Consider the following 17882-nt stretch of genomic DNA (forward strand, 5'->3'; position numbering starts at 1 on the left):
GGGGGTGCAGCGCTGCGGGCCTGTCCTCTTCATGCATTTTGGCCTCGTCTTTAACGAGCGCGGCATGAGAAGAGGCACATCATTAAATAGAGCCCCTCTGAGACTTGCCTGTCTGCCATTAAACTTAACAGCCAACCTCTCCCATTACCTTTTATCCTTCCCTTTAAGAGGCAGGGGACAGAGGGCCTTTGAAAAGTCAAATTTGGCCACCATCGATTGAGTCCCCAGCTTAGTTATATGAAAGAAAGAACAATAAAGCCACTACAGTGCACTTTTCCCCCCTCACTAACACTAAGCCCAAGACTGTAAATAACCAGCAACAGATCTGCCTGATTTTGCATTAATACGATAATTATGCTAATGCCCAGAAAGATTTGCCTGGAGGAAATATCCCTTTTTGTACAAAAGGCTCTTTGTGAATAATGTTGTTAATGTTGATTAATTCACTTAATTTGCTTATGCACCACCGCTGGCAACGATGCAAACACATCCATGCGCTGCGCTCAGCCGTTGACCTTTTTCACGCTCAAGTGGGCGAAAAACAAGCGTAAACTAGCATGTAGCACAACACACTTCAGAGTGACTACTGGTAGTAATCATCCAGGCAGTGTTACAAGCATGCACGCTGCACTTCAGATGTGTATCATTTGCATGCTGTAACACAAACAACAAGAACACGATATAGGAAGGTCATGTTTCACCAAACTCAAGCAGAATCAAACAAAATGTCTGGTTTTGTCAAAACAGATTTGGGATTTTTGTCGGCCAAAACATTCTGTTTTCAAAATATTGGACTTTTTCTGTCGAAGGGTGACAGAAAAGATCAGGGGGCAGACTAGGCATCCACTCAGGCTATTATTTTCCCCTGTACGTATTTCTTTAAGAATGTGTTAAAACTATGTAATTTATAATATAAATATTCCTTTGTAAAATGTTAGCTATAGTAGCTTTAGCTACTTTGTAACACTGCGTGAACATGTTCTGGAGAGTTTCAATGCTTATTCATACACTTGAGCCAACTGCAATTTGTAGTTCACCTGACAAGAGCCGAAACGGACCACTTCTGAGTCTGTCTGTGACGAGTTAACTTTCAAGATTTCCTGAAGAGTCTTGACCAAGAAAAAAGGTCCAGCCTCATCAATAGTTGATATCGCGAGTCACGCGCTAAGCTGCTTGCTGCTGAGACCGAATGTCGAGTTAGAGCACGGCTCGCCGAGGTCACCTGGGGGGCAGCGAGAGAGGACCGATGCTGATTGCTGAATGAAAGATAGTCATAGTAGACGTGCGTCATATGGCTTGCCTTTAACCTTCCATTTATATCTGCAGGGTTCTGCTAGTAGTTAGGTGATGTAGGTCAGTGTTAAAATCAGGTTGCTTAAATTTCAATAAAATAATTACTGAACAAACATGAAGGGAATACATTACAGGGGTAGTCAGTATACATCTTTTGGAGGTTCTGAATGGCGCCCAAAGAATTAGTCAGAATACTGTCTGGTATTGTGGCACACACGTTTTTACCGTATTTACAATATCTTGTTTGTTTTATATGTATGTATATTGCAAGTGATTGTCATACAAATATTTACTGTAATTTATATTGCGTAAGCGTATTTGAGTGGTGAACTTCAACACATTCCGACGAGAAGAGGACACTTTTTCACTCTACTCGCTGTTAAGCTACGACCAGGATCAGTGTTGCCACAGTTACCTACAAGAAGTAGTTCAGCTACTTTACTAATTACTTGACCTGAAAATTACGGGTTTTCAAACCTGCTCCTCGGGGTGCAGTGTCCTGCATGTTTTATATATGTTTCTCTGCTGCAACACACCCGATTCAAAAATAAGGACTGGGATTAACAACTGCTGCTTTATAGTAACAAAAACACATTCTGTGCATTTGGCGCTCCAAATTGAGGTGTGTAATGCACGGAGGAAAACCTGCTGCTCCTTGTTCCAGTGGAACTATGCCCCATCAATGTGATGAACAGATGAGATGGAAAAAAGTCAAATGGATTAATGAGGGTAGAGGTGTAGCTTTTTTCCCACGGAAAAGGAAGGGAAGTGAGTGGCGTTAAAATGCCTTAAGTAACCATCCCCCCACCCCCATCCCGTCACTCCCCTCCTCCACTCTATCCCAGCTGCAGTGAAAAGTGTCTCTTTGTATTCTGGACAGAAAACCGTGAGCTACAATGTACTTGTCCATGCTTGATTATTCCCACTGATTTCAACAGAGCGTTTAATTTATATTCTTAGGAGCTAAACCACATGCCTTTTACGTGCCCGTGAAGAATGCAAGTGTGCATGTGCATCGGCTTCTCGCATGTTAATACTGTCCGCTTCATCTCTGCTCCACGAACTCACTATGAGAGCTCCTAAATGTGAGTCAGTGCTACAGGTAATGGAGCTGATTATAGCCGACTGGGCCGAGGGCCAGCTGCCTGGAGGGAACGCGGACCGCCCAGTTGGTGTCTCATATCCTGGGATCCCTGTAATACAAGCCTAGCTTGGCAGTCTCTCGGCGGGTATCCTTCCCACTCACGGGTCTCCTCTGGACCATGTGTGTGCCTTCATATCAGCTTGTTTACTCTGCCAGTAACAATGATGCCATGAGTCCATTGTGACTCTGTTTACAGCTGAGTGTTGGCTCCGGAGTGAACCTAACTGCTATTTTTCTGTCTTTGGGGAAGGTGTTTGGGGCAAAAGCAGTCCCTAACCATTTTTGCGCCATGGACAAGTTTCACGTGAAGCAAATGACAATAACACCAGTAGTGTGTTACTTATGTATGTCCTACTTTTCTTTTGGTTTAACATCATTGTAGGAAATTGAAGCAAGGCAAGTGCTGCTTTGATTTTTTTTTTACCATTGCCATATTACATAGCATTTCATGCATGAGAACCACCTATAGTGACAAATTTGTATTTTAAGTACTGATATTGTCTCTGCTTTCTTTCTTAACCCATTTAGTTTTCAAACCAGCAGTGCCTTTTAGAGGGGTCAAATAATCCAACTGGTTCATGGAGCAAATTTGAAGCTTCATTTTACTATATCTATTGGTGTGCACACAAATATCATGGCTGAAATGACGACTGAATCCAGCTAATCAATCCCAGAGATCTTTCCCTAACAGAAATAAACTCTCATGTCTCACCTACGAAATGTCAGATTTAATTGTGTGCAACGTTATTGGGAGTGGAATTCTAATGTCGGTGTCACAGCACTACGTTGGCTAAGCGCAGTGTTATTCTAAACACTAAACAAGACAGCTAAGTTGGTTTAACTGAATTGCATGTTTGTCGCATGGGCCCGCCACAATGTCCTAACGACTAGGAGAGAGTAGTGTGCTCATAGCACTATGTGATAAGTGTGTAGGTGGGAAGCCATCTTAATCTCGCTTTATGCTGAATGTGCATCACGCAGATCATGCAAATCGCCACCCAGAAGTGGTGAACATTGCTCTGCTCCTGCAATGACCCAGACTAATGTAATCATACCGTATGTGCACAAGACACGTCACACAGAGAAGGAAAGGTAACTGTGAGCATCTCCAAGATGGGGAAATAATGAATGGCAAGGTTATTACTTTATAGCAGGGGTCCCCGGGGTCCGGTGTCCTGCATGTTTTATACTCTGTATTCGAATGATCGGATAATCAGCAAAATATGCAGAAACTGGATAACGATCCTGATCATTTAAATCAGGTGTGCTGCAGCAGGGAGACATATAAAACATGCAGGACACCCGATCCCAAGGACTAGAATTGGGGACTCCTGCTTTGTAGAGTCCACTTAGTAACGATACACGTTACACACTGTATGTACCAGTTTAGTTCAATGAAACATGCAATTAATCTATTACAGGTTGCGCAAATCTTATAAATCAATTACAGCTTTAGCTAGATTTTAGACTTGTTTTTTAATCTAAGTAGACATCCCTCTTTTGATAGGGCCCTTTTTGTCGCTAGCAAAAGGCTTAGATGAATGTGGTGTGGAAGAACCAAACCTTACTCTGGTTGCAAAACTGGAACGTCTCCATGGAAACTTCACAAACTTCATTTGGAATGAACAAATATGTTCTAATCAACCATTCATGTTTTTGTGCACGAACTTGATTTATGTTCATCTTTGCAGGTTAGTATCTCCTGTTTGTTCCTTGGAATACATTAAATAACTAAAATTACCAACTACAATGTTGGGCATGGTCCTGGAGACATTTTCTCCTTATGATAGATGCACACTCAAGTTGGTGTCAGTTGTTGATATTGTTGCTTGAGACTATTTTTTTCCTACTTTTCCAAATGGTGCTAATGAGAAAATAAAACACATTTTCACCACGACGTAGTACAAAAATCGGTGAGTTTTCAGGCGTGTTCTGGCATACCAAAGGTGACTCATTTGCCGCATTTGAAATGCTCCGTCCCCCACCCCTTAACCATTTCTCTATCTCCTCATCTTTCTGTGATTAACCTTTGAAAACGGACTCTCCAACACTCTAGGCAGTGTTTGCCCACGAGCCGTTTTAACATTCCGCTCCGGCTCCAAATCCAATCCACTCCTGCCCATCAAACTCCAAGCCGTTACCAGTTTTAATCTGCCTCCCATCCCCCTGATCAAGCCTCGTTTCCCCACCTGCCGTCCACCGGGCCCCGGCTTGAAGAGGTGTTCGACAAACAAGTGTGATTTACTCTCTTTCTGTGTGGATTATTAACACACCTAGCATGCCACAGCATCATGAATAAGCAATGGAGATCCGGTAGCCTATTTTCCCTCTCTCTCTCTCTCTCTCTCTCTCTCTCTCTCTCTCTCTCTCTCTCTCTCTCTCTCTCTCTCTCTCTCTCTCTCTCTCTCTCTCTCTCTCTCTCTCTCTCGCCCCCCCCTCACACTCACACAGCGAGCTGAATACCAGGATTGTGAGGAAAATGAGCTGTCAGCATAGGCCCCCCTATAAGATATATCAGACTCATTGTGAGCCCTAGAAAATAATGAACTATTCCCATTTCTCTCTCTGATATGTTCAATACGCTATCCATGACAAGTGCATGGAGATAAGCAGTTTCTTCTTGAGCTGATTAAAATACACCGGCTTTATTCATGGGAGCTTTGTTCGGATCAGGTGATGCTTCTACCGTGTTACGACATTCCGTGGCCGAGAGATAATCTACACTCTTGATTTGTCCCCGTGTGCAAAACGCAGCAGCAAAAGACACTTGGAAAACTTAATGCAGCATCAAAACACATTAAGTTTGTTTAAATACATCCACACATCCCTCGACTTATTCCCGCTTGGAAATAAGTAAAGAACGGAAAAAGGAGAGGTGGGGCAGGGATTTTTTAAGAATTTGTTGATTTACTTAAGCAAGTACAGCAAACAAACACCACTACCAAGAGACTTTGGCTATTTTTAAACATGAAAGCAGTGTACATGCTTGCTTAACATATTCAGATGTGTAAAAACAAAGAAAATGATGGCAGCCTCTTTTCCACAGGGTGCAATAAATGCCAGTCAGCTTTCCTTCTTACAAGTTGGAGAACACAATTTACATGTCGTTGAATCTACATGTCGTCGCTATCAGGCAGAAACCTCTTATGTCCAAATATGGTCAAATGTTTTTTTTCTTCACAAATCGATACTCATGGGCTGGCTTCACCTTGTCTGTAATTTACATGCAATTGTAGCCAATTTAAAGCTTTGAACATTGCTTAAACAAATGATCACAACTTATGTTTTACACGGTGAAGGCTTTTTTTGGCATTTTTTTCCACGTGATAGCAGACTTTGAAGTACTTATCTGCAACGACTTCATGTTTGTCCTATTTTGATCAATGCCAGTTTCATTTTTTTAGCATATTCAGGTTTTTTTTTTAGTAGTACAATGTTGATGCGACGTGTGCCACAGCAATCTACGATATAATACAACTTGAACCAAGCGGTGCCTGGGAATTGGGAAGAAGCTGCCGTTTTTTGAGTTCCTGTATAGTTGTCATTTTGACAGATGGAGGTATTACGCCCTACAGCGATGACGTATCGACATTGTTACACTGTTAGAATTAACAAGACACTACTGTTACTGTTTGTTTAATGCTGAAGAAAAACATTGCCTCACATCGGGGGTTGAAGTTGGTAAAAAGGCAGACCATCAGAGGAGCAGCACCGCCAAATAAGAGTTTAAAAATGGATATTAACTGCCAACAAACATTTGCATTGAAAACAATTGTCACTGTCTCAGATACTCACTTCTTATGTATTTTGAATGCACGAGCCGCAACTGTCGTGTGAAAAGAGTACTTTAGTATGTATATTTTGTCACAAGGTTTGTTATTTATTTATTTATTAATTTATTTATTTATTTATTTACCAATTCAAAGAACAAAAAACTCAAAATGCCTGCAAATGTTTGTGTTTTATCCAAAACTATATTCAGTTGATTTGATGCCCTTTAAGTTTGCCTAATTGTCATTAAGACAGAAACATTATCCTCTTACGGGAAGTAAAAAGAGCTTCATGCTGCACCTTTTCAAGCCAGGTTTCATCTGGCTTTGGAATTGGGCATGTTTTCAAGTCACATAGGCCGTTTTTCGATAACTCCCCTATAATCAGTTAATTTGAAATCTGTTAGGTCAGTCGCACAACTGAGCTATGGAACATTAGTGAAGCATGTTGCTCTGTAGTTCACATTATTTTTAGCATCATCGTCCAGGCTTCTTCTGATTTTATGTTTGACTACAGATTGAAATGATCATTATTGCCGTCCGCAGTGTCTTCCGATTTAAGCGGAACAGCATAGACACGGATTTACAGTGTGAGCATTTTTTGTCATCTTGACCATTAAATCACACAGTATGGATTCTTAAACATGGCTCTTCAAAAATCATTCCGCTAATTATTCCTCCTCATTTCCTACGATGGAGGAAAGTGGAACACAGGTGGACACAGCTTGAAATTCCAATTTATTCGCCTTCATCTTTTCTCATGTCGGACATGCGCTCTGCGGTGCACTCCGTCTTCCTTAACTCGTATTACACCTCCCCACTGCTCTTTGTCACTGTCGGCCATTTTACCTCCATGGCTCCCACATTAGATTAAGCAAATCAAAATGGATGGTCCCTGTATGGAGTTTGGATTGTGGATGTGATCATAAAAATATCATCATGCATGATTTGTTGTTGGCACACTTGATTCGATGCTGTTGAAGTTTTATTCACCGGAAAAAAAACCAAAATCAGTCTTACCTGTCAGATAGATTGTTTCTTTGTTCCCCCCCCCCCAATTTTCCCTCACTAAGACTGCCTACTCTACTCTCCGCTCATCTCTCTCTGCCTGCCTCACGTTGCCTGCTCCTCCTCCTGCTCTTGCTCTTCCTCCCCCTGCTGTCAGCACAGCCCCGCCGACTCGCACAGTCTGACACCTGTCAGCATTTTCCTTAGGAGATCACAGAACTGCAAACTAGAAATGTTCCTGTGTTGAATTTAGGGCAAGTTTTGCAGCAGAAACATATGAGATGCTTTTACGTTTTTTCCCCCTTCAAATTCAACAGGGAAAGGGAAGTGCTTGAGCGGCACAAAGTTTAAGGGAGGACAGAAAAAAAAAGGTTTGCGATCCGAGAGGAAGGGGAGGGATGCTAGATTCAATTAGGAACAGTGAGACCCAGTGGATCCCTCTGATGGAAGATGGGAATATGGAGGAATCTGTGGCCCACGGAGTGAACTTCCATTCCTGGGCTCCGGGCTTCAGGCACACCCCCTCAGGGAACTGGCACATAGATGAGGCAAAATCTCCAGAGATGAAAGGGGAGAGGAATATGTCAAAAATAAAGGAGGCCTGTTCCTTGCCCAAGCTAATTGAACAGTCTCGCTTTCCTCAGTGTGTAAAAAAGCCACAAGGGCAGATTCTTTTTTTTCTTTTCTTTTTTGCCCCACTCTAATAAATTTGAAATAACCGCAAAACCATAAATCCCAAATACTGTCATACTCCCCACTTTACTCCTACATGGAGAAATATGTCAAAACATGGATGTTAATCCGTAAAAACACAGCGGCTCATCCACATCCGCCAGGAATTACTTGAGAGCGCTGACAATCAAAAGAAAGAAGACCGCCAAAAAAAAAGATCTAGCTGTCTGTTAGCTGGCTTTTATCATAACAGTAATGGCTTGGCATTGCTTAAGCTCCATTCAATGAAATCCCTCCAATTTCACTTGAAAAATAAAGAATATATTTAATACGTCACTCGTTCAGAGGTTACGGTTTAAGCCATATCATCCGTTCATGACAGTGTTAAAGATAGCCCTTCCATTATAGATTTGAAAGAGATTTAATGTGATTTATTCTGAAAATACTTCAATAATCTAATCGGCCAGAGTGAGGTTTTCAAAAAGAGAGTTCCTCTTAAGATTCTTGGCAGGGATTCAGCAAACGCTTAAGAAACACTAGAACGTTGATTCTCAGCTGGGGGTGTGATGCTGACAGCAAGTCAAAAATGAATTAAAGTAATACAAACAGATTTAATCTGCATCTGACTTTATGTTTGAAAATCATTCATGTATTTTGAGTTTGTGTTGGGGAAACGTAAATAATAAATACACAAATGATTTGGTATATTTACAATAGAATGGGATCGAGGAGTATACTATGAGTGAAATGTTCTATTTTGTGACCGTATCTATTTTGATTGAAAACTAATTTTGACTTTACTGCTCAATCCTCAATCATGTGCCTTGAAATTGATTTTTATCAGTAATTATGTGTTATTGTTTCAAAAGATGGCATGGCTCCATTAACTTCTAATGTTAATTTTAGTTTCTTTGACTATTTATTTTTATCCATCAGTTGCCATTGTGTCTCCAATACTGTACAACAACAATTGAATTAACATTTAGTGTGTCTCCACTTGGGAACAATTCCGCTTACAAACTGCCTCTCGTAACCTATTGCGTTACTATCTTGGGAAGGGTCATGGAGGTTGACAGAGATGATTTGCTTTTGTAAGCCACATACAATGATGTGGCGAGCCGAATCTGGGTTTGACACCTGTGGCTTAGATCAAAACAGTTTTTACCCTCAAAAACGGGTAAAAAATGCCCAATAGTAGTGACAAACATTAAATTTGTTGGAGGAAGAAGGATTGTTCATTGTGATTGAGAGCAGTGGGGGTTGACTGAGCACAAAGGGATTCCTTCATGAAAGAAAGCCGGCATGTTTATGATGCTTTGGAGGGTTTTTGTGTGAAGGCAACTCTTGTCTCCTGGGCAAACAGCACCTTTGCATGGCACTGGGAATGGTAAATATTTGCTCTGTTCAATCCTGGGAGTTTAACCTACGCTCCTTCCCACTTGTTTTGTTCATAGCCCTTATCAACACAGGAAAACATGACAATAAAAGCGTGCACGTAGGAAATGAATTCTCAACGTTGTCTGTCTTTGTGTATTGTGCTGTGGCTGTGTCTCCCAATAGGCGTGCAAGTGTGTTCAGTAAATTGTATTCTGATAATCCTTCCCTTCATCCAACACAAAGTAAATGCTTCACATGGTCCAATTTTTGTCAATTAAATGGACTCAAAGTGAAGACAAGCCTGTCCCCACTACTACAGTAGCTTTTCCAGACCCTTTTTTAGCCTGGATGGATGGACGGACGTGGGGGGGCGGACGGACGGACGGACTGATGGACGAATAGATGAATGGATGGTTAGGTAGGTTCCTGGGATTTAATATGTGGAGTCTGAAAAGACATATAAATCTTTGGTAGTGAATTTAACAAGCGTTTTCATAATTTTCTTGTGGCTCTTACCATTTATTGACAAAGAGTGAAAACCAAATATCATTTTTGGGGGGAGCAGCTCTGTGGAAAGAAATCCCTATCAAGATGATTTGATTGTAATTCAAAACAGCTCCTTCGCTATCAATTCACTATCAATTTTCTGTTCTGCTTAAAAGGATGAATACTGAAATGAAAGTGTACCACGCATTCTTAATACTTAACACTCGCGATGTGCATTATCTCTAATTTCGTCCAATTATTACATGAAATCAGACTCGATTGGTAGGTTGAGATCTAATGAAGTCATTTATTTTTTTATTTTTGAATAGCATATGATCCTACTGAGGGTAGCTTTGACGTCAGGCGCGGACCTCGGCCAAGTTGTTACAAATGACGGGCGAGCAGCCAGGCAGGCGGCAGCGACTGAGTCCATTTACATGGCTGTCATTAAGTGTGTCTCCTAATGTTATTATTCCCCACTTACACAACACATTCAGCCAAAATTGCTCCCAGCTATATCAACTTTAAGAAAGCCTTATTATTCCTTGACATAAAAGGGGATTTTTGTTCCGTCGCACTCATTAAAAATTGATTCTGTACGTGAGCAAGGGGGAGAAGAAAAGTAAGGTGCTTATTATGGTTGGAGTTAAAATAACACCACTGAGGGAAGAGACAGCTATTAATAAACCCTTTTTGCCGAGCTCAAAAACGGAAACAGGGGTCACCCTAAAGTTTTACCCAAAGCGGACGCTTGTGCAACTGTGGTGTTTTCCTCCGAGTCTTAAATGGCTACCAGGTGCACGGCAACATCTGGGCCGGCCACGGACATCTTCATCCTCCCTCTCTAGTGTGAGTGGCAGCAGTTAAGCACCAACACGACCCCTTACACTGACTCCTGCCAGACGACGGGATGTCTTTTTAAACGCTTCAGTCAGATATGAAACATCCACATTAACTCGCCGGCTAAATGATCCCTCTGAATAATGGATCAGGCCTCGTGGAGGTATGTAAAAGTCCACCTTTGTGAGCCTAATTGCTGCCACGTTAGCTCTTGGGGATTCGACGAGCCTTCAAACGCAAACACAGCTGCTGTCAATCAATGTGTGTTGCCTGAGGTTGCATCAGAAGGGTAGAATGTGTTTTTTTTTTTCCCTATTCAATTGTCGAAAGTTGGGAGAGTAGATTTGAGGATACCAAAATAACTTATGTGAATAAATGAAGTCCTACTACAATATCCAATACTGTGGACACATTCACAGTGATTTTATGTCCTGCATTATTTGAAGTGACAATTATAGAATTCATTAAGGACAACAACAGCAAACAAAGCAAAGCAAACCTTATACAACCTTTTAAACAGTTAATCATTAACATAATTCGATAAATTAGATAAAAGTGCTTTCAGAATCACCCCAAGATTACGTGAGGTCAGCCTGAGGAGCATAAAAAAGACAAACCTGCCTGTTCCGTTTTCGCAAACTGCCACACAACCAACGGATGACCATATTTATTTCATATGTTCCATTTTAAAAATTGAACTATTGATATATTTTCCATATTAATAGAGTATATGTTCAAATGTATCAATCCCCATTGCCTTTGACATGACACTCTTGTCATTTTATATACATTGGAGGTCTTTTTGTGCTTCCGCATTGACGCCACAAAATCGATTTGACGGTCCACAAAAAAAGCAATGACCAATCATTACTCTGCATGCAAATATCACATGACCAAACTCTCAAAACAGGTGAGCCCTGATTGGTCATTACCTGACTAGTCATTGCTGTTTACTGTTTTATTTCTCACCTAGTTTAAAGTGATCAAACTTTTATGATATCACATTAGTTGATGTCACACCCATTGGTGGAACCACAAACCAGATCCACAAGTCAGCATTTTGCACTGGTGAAGATGCTTTGGCTGTTATGTTGTACAACAACACGGACGTGGTCTTACCTTGGTCTGGCAGCTGGCAAACATTGGGAGGCACGGTCATGTTGAGCATGTCATTGACAGCCGTATCAACATAGTGTCCTCGCTGGACGTCGTGTTCGCTGTCGGTCTGGTCGCTCTCCTCGTGGCCGCTGTCCTTCAGACTGTTCCCCTCCAGGTCCTTGAATGTCGACGTGCTGCACAAGGGAGGACCGAGAAAGATGTTGATTAACTGTCACATCAGCATCGCTCACATGTTCGCCATGGAGGTGCCCATCGTTTTCACTCCCAGGGTGCTTTAAGTGCCTTTTCCTTGTCTTTTTATGAGGTTATTTTCTACCTATTCTGAACTTAAAAAAAATCACTGGCTTTAAAATAAATCTTAGCAAAACACTCAACTTGAAATAATCGTGATATAAAGAGCTTGTACGAATCTCCCTGGTGCAACAGGCAAAGACATGTTGGATGGACACGCTGCCTTCAAGGGCATCTTGAACAAACAGGGAGGCACTCGCTCACTTCAATCAGACAAATACTGCAGTAATCAGGAATTCCGGGAAGGAAGATGGATGTCGGAAACGCTGGAGGCATGCAAACCGAGCATCTGCCTTGCACCGGGGGCTCGCAGTCAATAAAGCAGGATGGGTGGTGGGTGGCGGGGAGGCGGTAGTAACAATCAACAGCTGCACAGTAACAGTGTGATTTCCCCTCGTTTGAGTACCATCCCACCGGAACAAATTCACATTTATAAACAACACTAAAGAGCAGGGGAATAAATCAACATGTGTTCTTGGAAGAAGTAGCAGGGAGAGAGTGGGAGGTAGGAGTGAAGGACATTCCAAGGTAGCTGTATCCTCAAACACTGGCCGAACGTTCCCCATTGCGAGGCTGAAGCGGCGGATAATCCTGACCTTCTGATGTTATCACTGTAATTGCACCTGTATCAGACCAGGGGGGTTCACTGGGCTCCTGAGGGGCTTGCTTTGTGGGAATCTGCACTTCCATGCTCTTTGTTTACATAAATGCAGGAAATCTTTGGAGGGGAAATTGTCATAATGGGTCTCTAGAGAGGGGGCAAAGCCGGGAGCAAACAAAAGAAAGCCCCCATTGTTGCAAGGCTGCAGGTAACAAAAGGACAATTGTGGAATCAAATGTAGCCCACTTTCAAAACTATTCCACAGCCGGAGGGAATTATTTTGACCCCCGTGCCTATTTCCTAACCCTGCATTCCCACGTAGTTATCCAATTTTGGGGCAGCACGATGGACTTGCCGGTAGCACATGTGCCTAACAGCTCAAAGAGGATCGGTGATCAAATCTCTGCTCAAGTCCTTCCCGCATGGAGACCGCAAGTTGTGCCTGCGCTTGCGTGGGCTTTCTACAGATACTCCAGCTTCCTCCCACATTCATGCATGAAGACTATAGACCAGGGATTGGCAACTGAAATGCTGGAGGTGGCCACAATCTTTTATCAGTGTGACTGGGGGGGGGCACATACTTCATAACCAGATGTATAAAAAAATGCTATTTTAAATATGGATAAATAAGCGCTCTATATTATTCACTCTTGATAATACATATTTCAATGAATGTAAAACCCATTGCCTTAACCCAGCAACAAAAGATTTGAAGCAAACAACAGAAATAACCACATAGTGGTTTATTTTTTTTCAGTATAAAGACCTCTCGCACAAAAATGACCATTTCAGGACAGCAAAAAATTGCTGAACAAGAAACCGACATTAAGTGCAAAATCATTTTTTTAATAAATTGGAGCTGAGGGTAAAATAAATAAATACATAATCATCATCATCAAGGAACCCCATCCCTGCAATGGATTATACTTTGGGTGTGAATATGAAAAGTTGTTTGTCCCTAAGTGCTTTGCGATTGATTAGTGACATGGTGTAGCCCAAAGTGACCCCAAGGACAAGTGCTGGGAAAATTAAATGGATGAATCTGTTTTTTGAGTCCACATATGGATGATGGTTTTAAATTATCGACTCTACTTTCACATAAAAACAAACTGACCAGCTGTTATTTACCCAACCATAAGCCTTAAAAAAGCATCAAGTGCCTGGTTGGCATATTCTGACGCCTTCAAACCGTAGTATCGTGACAGATGATATTTATTTGCACATAAATATTCTAAAACATTTTCAAAGTGTGAATGAAGTCAGTGCTCCTACAATGTCACCAAAATATGACTCATGTACAACAAGGAGGTCGTTGAACATGTTCTGTTGTTAAATGTCGTAAAATATTTAATAGAAACATAAGGTTGAGATTTTGATTTAGATATCAAATGAGAAGCTGTTTTTTACAACATTTAAAATACTCTTCTTAATCTTATCTATCATATCAAATCTTCAAAGCAACTGTACATTTTTTTATGTAACATCTTAATTTTCATTCTGATGGGCCACTGACTTCTGATAAGCTAGTCTGGGGGTCTTTAATAAGTTGGACTCTTCTCATCTTCAGTGCAACAGAAGGTCATGATTATGCATAGTGTTCTATGACTTGTGTTATTTTTCACAGCTATAGGGAGCGCAAACAAATTAGTTGCTTTTGCTACAAAATAATATGATTTGTGTCACATTATGTATGAAATTATCAGCTAAATGTAGACTCTAATATGTAGAATACAATCCCTTTCATTGCCATAGCAATACTGAATCTCATTCTCTGTGCGGTTTATTTTGGCTGACCTACTTGGACAATTCTCATGTTGTGTTAGCGCAAGCATGAGTGCTACCTTGCTCAATCATTCTATGATGATGTTGATTTCAAGAAACTGCATAGTAGCTTGCTCTATGGCTTTTAGATTTACAAAGCTGCTAGCTGAAGCCTAAGAAGGAAATACACTGACATATGGCTAAAAAAAATAGGATTTTCATTTATGATGCTTCAGTGGGATATTAAAGATGATTAACATAGCCTCAATTCAAACTATAATAACGAGAACAGAGAATATTTAATTGCCACAGAAACCATGGATTTCCTTTTTTGTAGGTCTTATGATGGACCTGCCTGGGTGCCTTCTACGTTGCTTGATAATAATTTAAAGACCCTAACATTGACTTCACAATTACAGGGGGAATGAAAATATGACTTAACTTCTATTTTAAAGAATTTGATTTATATCAAATGTCTCTCATGGGTTATATGACATATAATTCACATAAGATAAAAGTAGATTCTAAGGATAACAGAATGTCTTTCATTGCCATTGCAACCCTACATCTACTTTAGTTGGTCTTTAGTTTAGTGGACCTTTCTGGACACCTTCTATGTCACTTTAGTGCTTAAATTCATATAAATTTGCTTAAAAGATTGTGATATGATGAGGTTCATAAGTTTATGTTAAAATCCTGATTTCTTTTTTTGTCTGATTGTCTTGTAAAATGAGTAACACTTCACAACTATAGGGAGAGCGCATGAAGGAAATTTTACTTCCCTTTCTTTTAAAGTATCACATAGTTTAATGACATATACAGTAGATTAAAGTGAATACAACATTTTACATTGCCATGGCAACCCTGAATCGCCTCCACGTTGGTTGCTATTTGATATGGTGGAACTGTGACACCTCGCATGTTAAGTTAGCAGAAGCGTGACTGCTAGCTTGCTGAAAGGATTACTAATAGGCATTGTATTGTAAGAGGGAGAGCAAAAACTTTCATTTCTGGAATTTTAAAAGAACTGGTTTGCATTACGTTTTGCTTACGCATGGTCTTGAGGTTGATTCCTATCATATAGATGTAGATTCTGATGTTGTATCTAATTAAGTCATCTCCATCCATCTTTCTTCATCATTTGAATGAATTATGTAGAGGATTTCTTTCTTTTTTTTTCTTTCTTTTGTTTTGCATATTCTTTCCAATCCCTATTATCCCCACTCCAAAACAAACACATACAAATTGCTGCAAGGATTCCTGCGCTCTCATTAGATAAAACAATAAGAGATAACAATGGTAGCTAGGTGCATGAAACAAAAAATAATAATAAACGTACCTTTTAATGAGGTGGGCTCTGCTGTTCACATAACTGGAGTCAATTGAATAATTCTCCGTCTGGAACACAGAGGTGGGGTGGGGTGGGATGAGGGTTGGTGAGTAGGGGATATGAGTGGGGAGGGTGGAAACAGGGAGATACATACTTTCAATAGGAGAAGAAACTATAACAATGTTAGCAGTAATTGGTTTTCATAAGAAATGTTATTTTCCACAAAGGAGAGCGTCCTCTGCATCTTTTAAAGCACAAACACACGCTTAAACACATTGAGGCTGACGAGGTGTTGAGTGGTGCGGTGAACACAAGTTTCTTCAATCCCCGGTCCACATGCACTCCTTTGCTGGCCAACCCACCAACTTTGAAACAGAATCATTAAGGCAAGAAGTGGAAGAAGAAAAGTTCCCCCTATCATCCGGAAATGTTTCCCTGCTCTCCCCGCGTGCGAACGGCTAACTTCTAACACATTTGAGAACATTACACATTAATGTGGAGAAAATTAAATAAATAACAGCGAGAGAAGGAGATGAACTTAAGCGCGTACTGGGGGGAATCTTAACGCCGCAATTGGAGATGAAAAGACTTTTTCAGAATATGCATGCGATAGATCTCTGACCCACATTACAGCGTAAAGTTCAAAGGCATCCCACATTCATATTTCGCCCAGCGTTTATATTTGCTGAGGATCTATGAACCCCTGTCGCGCCACTGTGTAGTATCAACTCCCACAAAAAACTGGAGTCTTCTAAAAAAAAAAAAGCATGGAGGTCCAGTGAAAAGGCAGGAAGTGACCCTTCCTTGCAAAGAGTGATCAGATGCAGGTGTTTTCCGGGGAGAGAAAGCAGAGACTTCACTTCAAATTCCAAAGTGAAGATAGCAGGCGGTGATAAGACGCTGCGGGTCGACCCCTTGACTTCCGAGTGAGGGCAGCTATGCAGATACTACAGCTATGTTGAAAGAATAACAGAACCCAACCATCCCAAAACAAACAAAAAAATACAACAAAGAAGCCAAGTCAATGCAGACACTCGCACAACTTCAATACCTCCTTTCGTCTTTGTTATTTTAGCCGGGAAAAACTGTAATGACGGAAGCAAGGACATGCACTACATTATGAATCAGTGCGTTTGCCGTGAAGGTTATCATGATTCATAGTCCCTTTCTTTAACACAAACTTTAACAAGCCACTGTAAAGACGAGACAATTCCTTGAAGGAAAAAAGAAAGGGTTATTAATGTTTCATTGTTTGCCCCTGATTTGTTTTCCAGCATGCATACAATACATAGACAGATAATAAAAGAAGCAATCATCATGTCATTTAACAGAGATATGGAAAAGGTCGCACAATTAGGCAAACAACACAAATTTGGGAGAGAAATATTAAAATATAAAAAGTCACACAAAAACCCGGCAGGACCATAGTAATGTGTGACATAATCTTCACTTGAGGTCAGTTCAGTAAGCATCAAATAATTCTCAGATTTTGTTCAGACATTTTAAGATGGAAAACAAAGCGACTTAAATTTTGGAATAATAAAGCTCAAAAGTCAGACAAAACCTATAAAAGGTTGATCATGTAAGGTGTGACTCCAGCAATTCTAGTGAGACCTCAGCGTTCTTCAATAAAGCTCGCGTCGAATAAATTATTCGGCTTGTGTTAGAAATTATAAGTATGGTGAAACTCCAAATGATCTAACAATGTGACAACCATTTTTTTTCAGAATAGTACACCTGAAGAATCCCCCCCAAAAAATTGCAATAATACACAATACAGTGAGTGCAGCATTCCTCTGTGTAGCTCAGTTCAGCAAGCATCAAAGAATGGATTGTGTTTTAAAACTCAAAAGCATCAAAATATGCTCAAAACCCTGGAGGTCAATAATGTGCATTATAGCGCAAGACTTGAAATCTCACAATACTTTAGCGTTCTTCACTCGAGCTCAGTTGAGCCAGCATCAAGGAATTAACTCGAATGAACTTGAACACTGCAATTATTGATCGAACTCAAGTCGCTCGCTATTTCCAAAAAGTTTATTTCACATGTGGTTATTGTCCGCCATAAACGCTGTTGTTCATTTGGCAGACAGAAAACATCCTGCTTGTAACAAGCTTGCAACATGGCTTGTTGACTCAAAGAATTCAACAGGAAATGACCACTGCTCCCTTCTTCTCAAAACCAGAAGG

General features: G+C 40.7%; 1 protein-coding gene across 4 annotated transcripts in view; it reads right to left on the reverse strand.

Moving 5' to 3' along the window:
* The window catches only part of pcdh19 (protocadherin 19), a 59051-nt gene that overhangs the window by 13724 nt on the left and 27445 nt on the right, over positions 1-17882 (reverse strand). For all 4 annotated transcript variants that reach the window (XM_037260554.1, XM_037260556.1, XM_037260553.1 and 1 more), the window contains 2 exons: positions 15702-15760; positions 11710-11882 (listed from right to left, as the gene is read on the reverse strand). In XM_037260554.1, the coding sequence (XP_037116449.1) occupies positions 11710-11882; positions 15702-15760 (232 nt within the window). The remainder of the gene's footprint in view (positions 1-11709; positions 11883-15701; positions 15761-17882) is intronic.

The sequence above is a fragment of the Syngnathus acus genome, chromosome 10 (assembly GCF_901709675.1).
Source record: "Syngnathus acus chromosome 10, fSynAcu1.2, whole genome shotgun sequence".
Taxonomy (NCBI): Eukaryota; Metazoa; Chordata; class Actinopteri; order Syngnathiformes; family Syngnathidae; genus Syngnathus; species Syngnathus acus.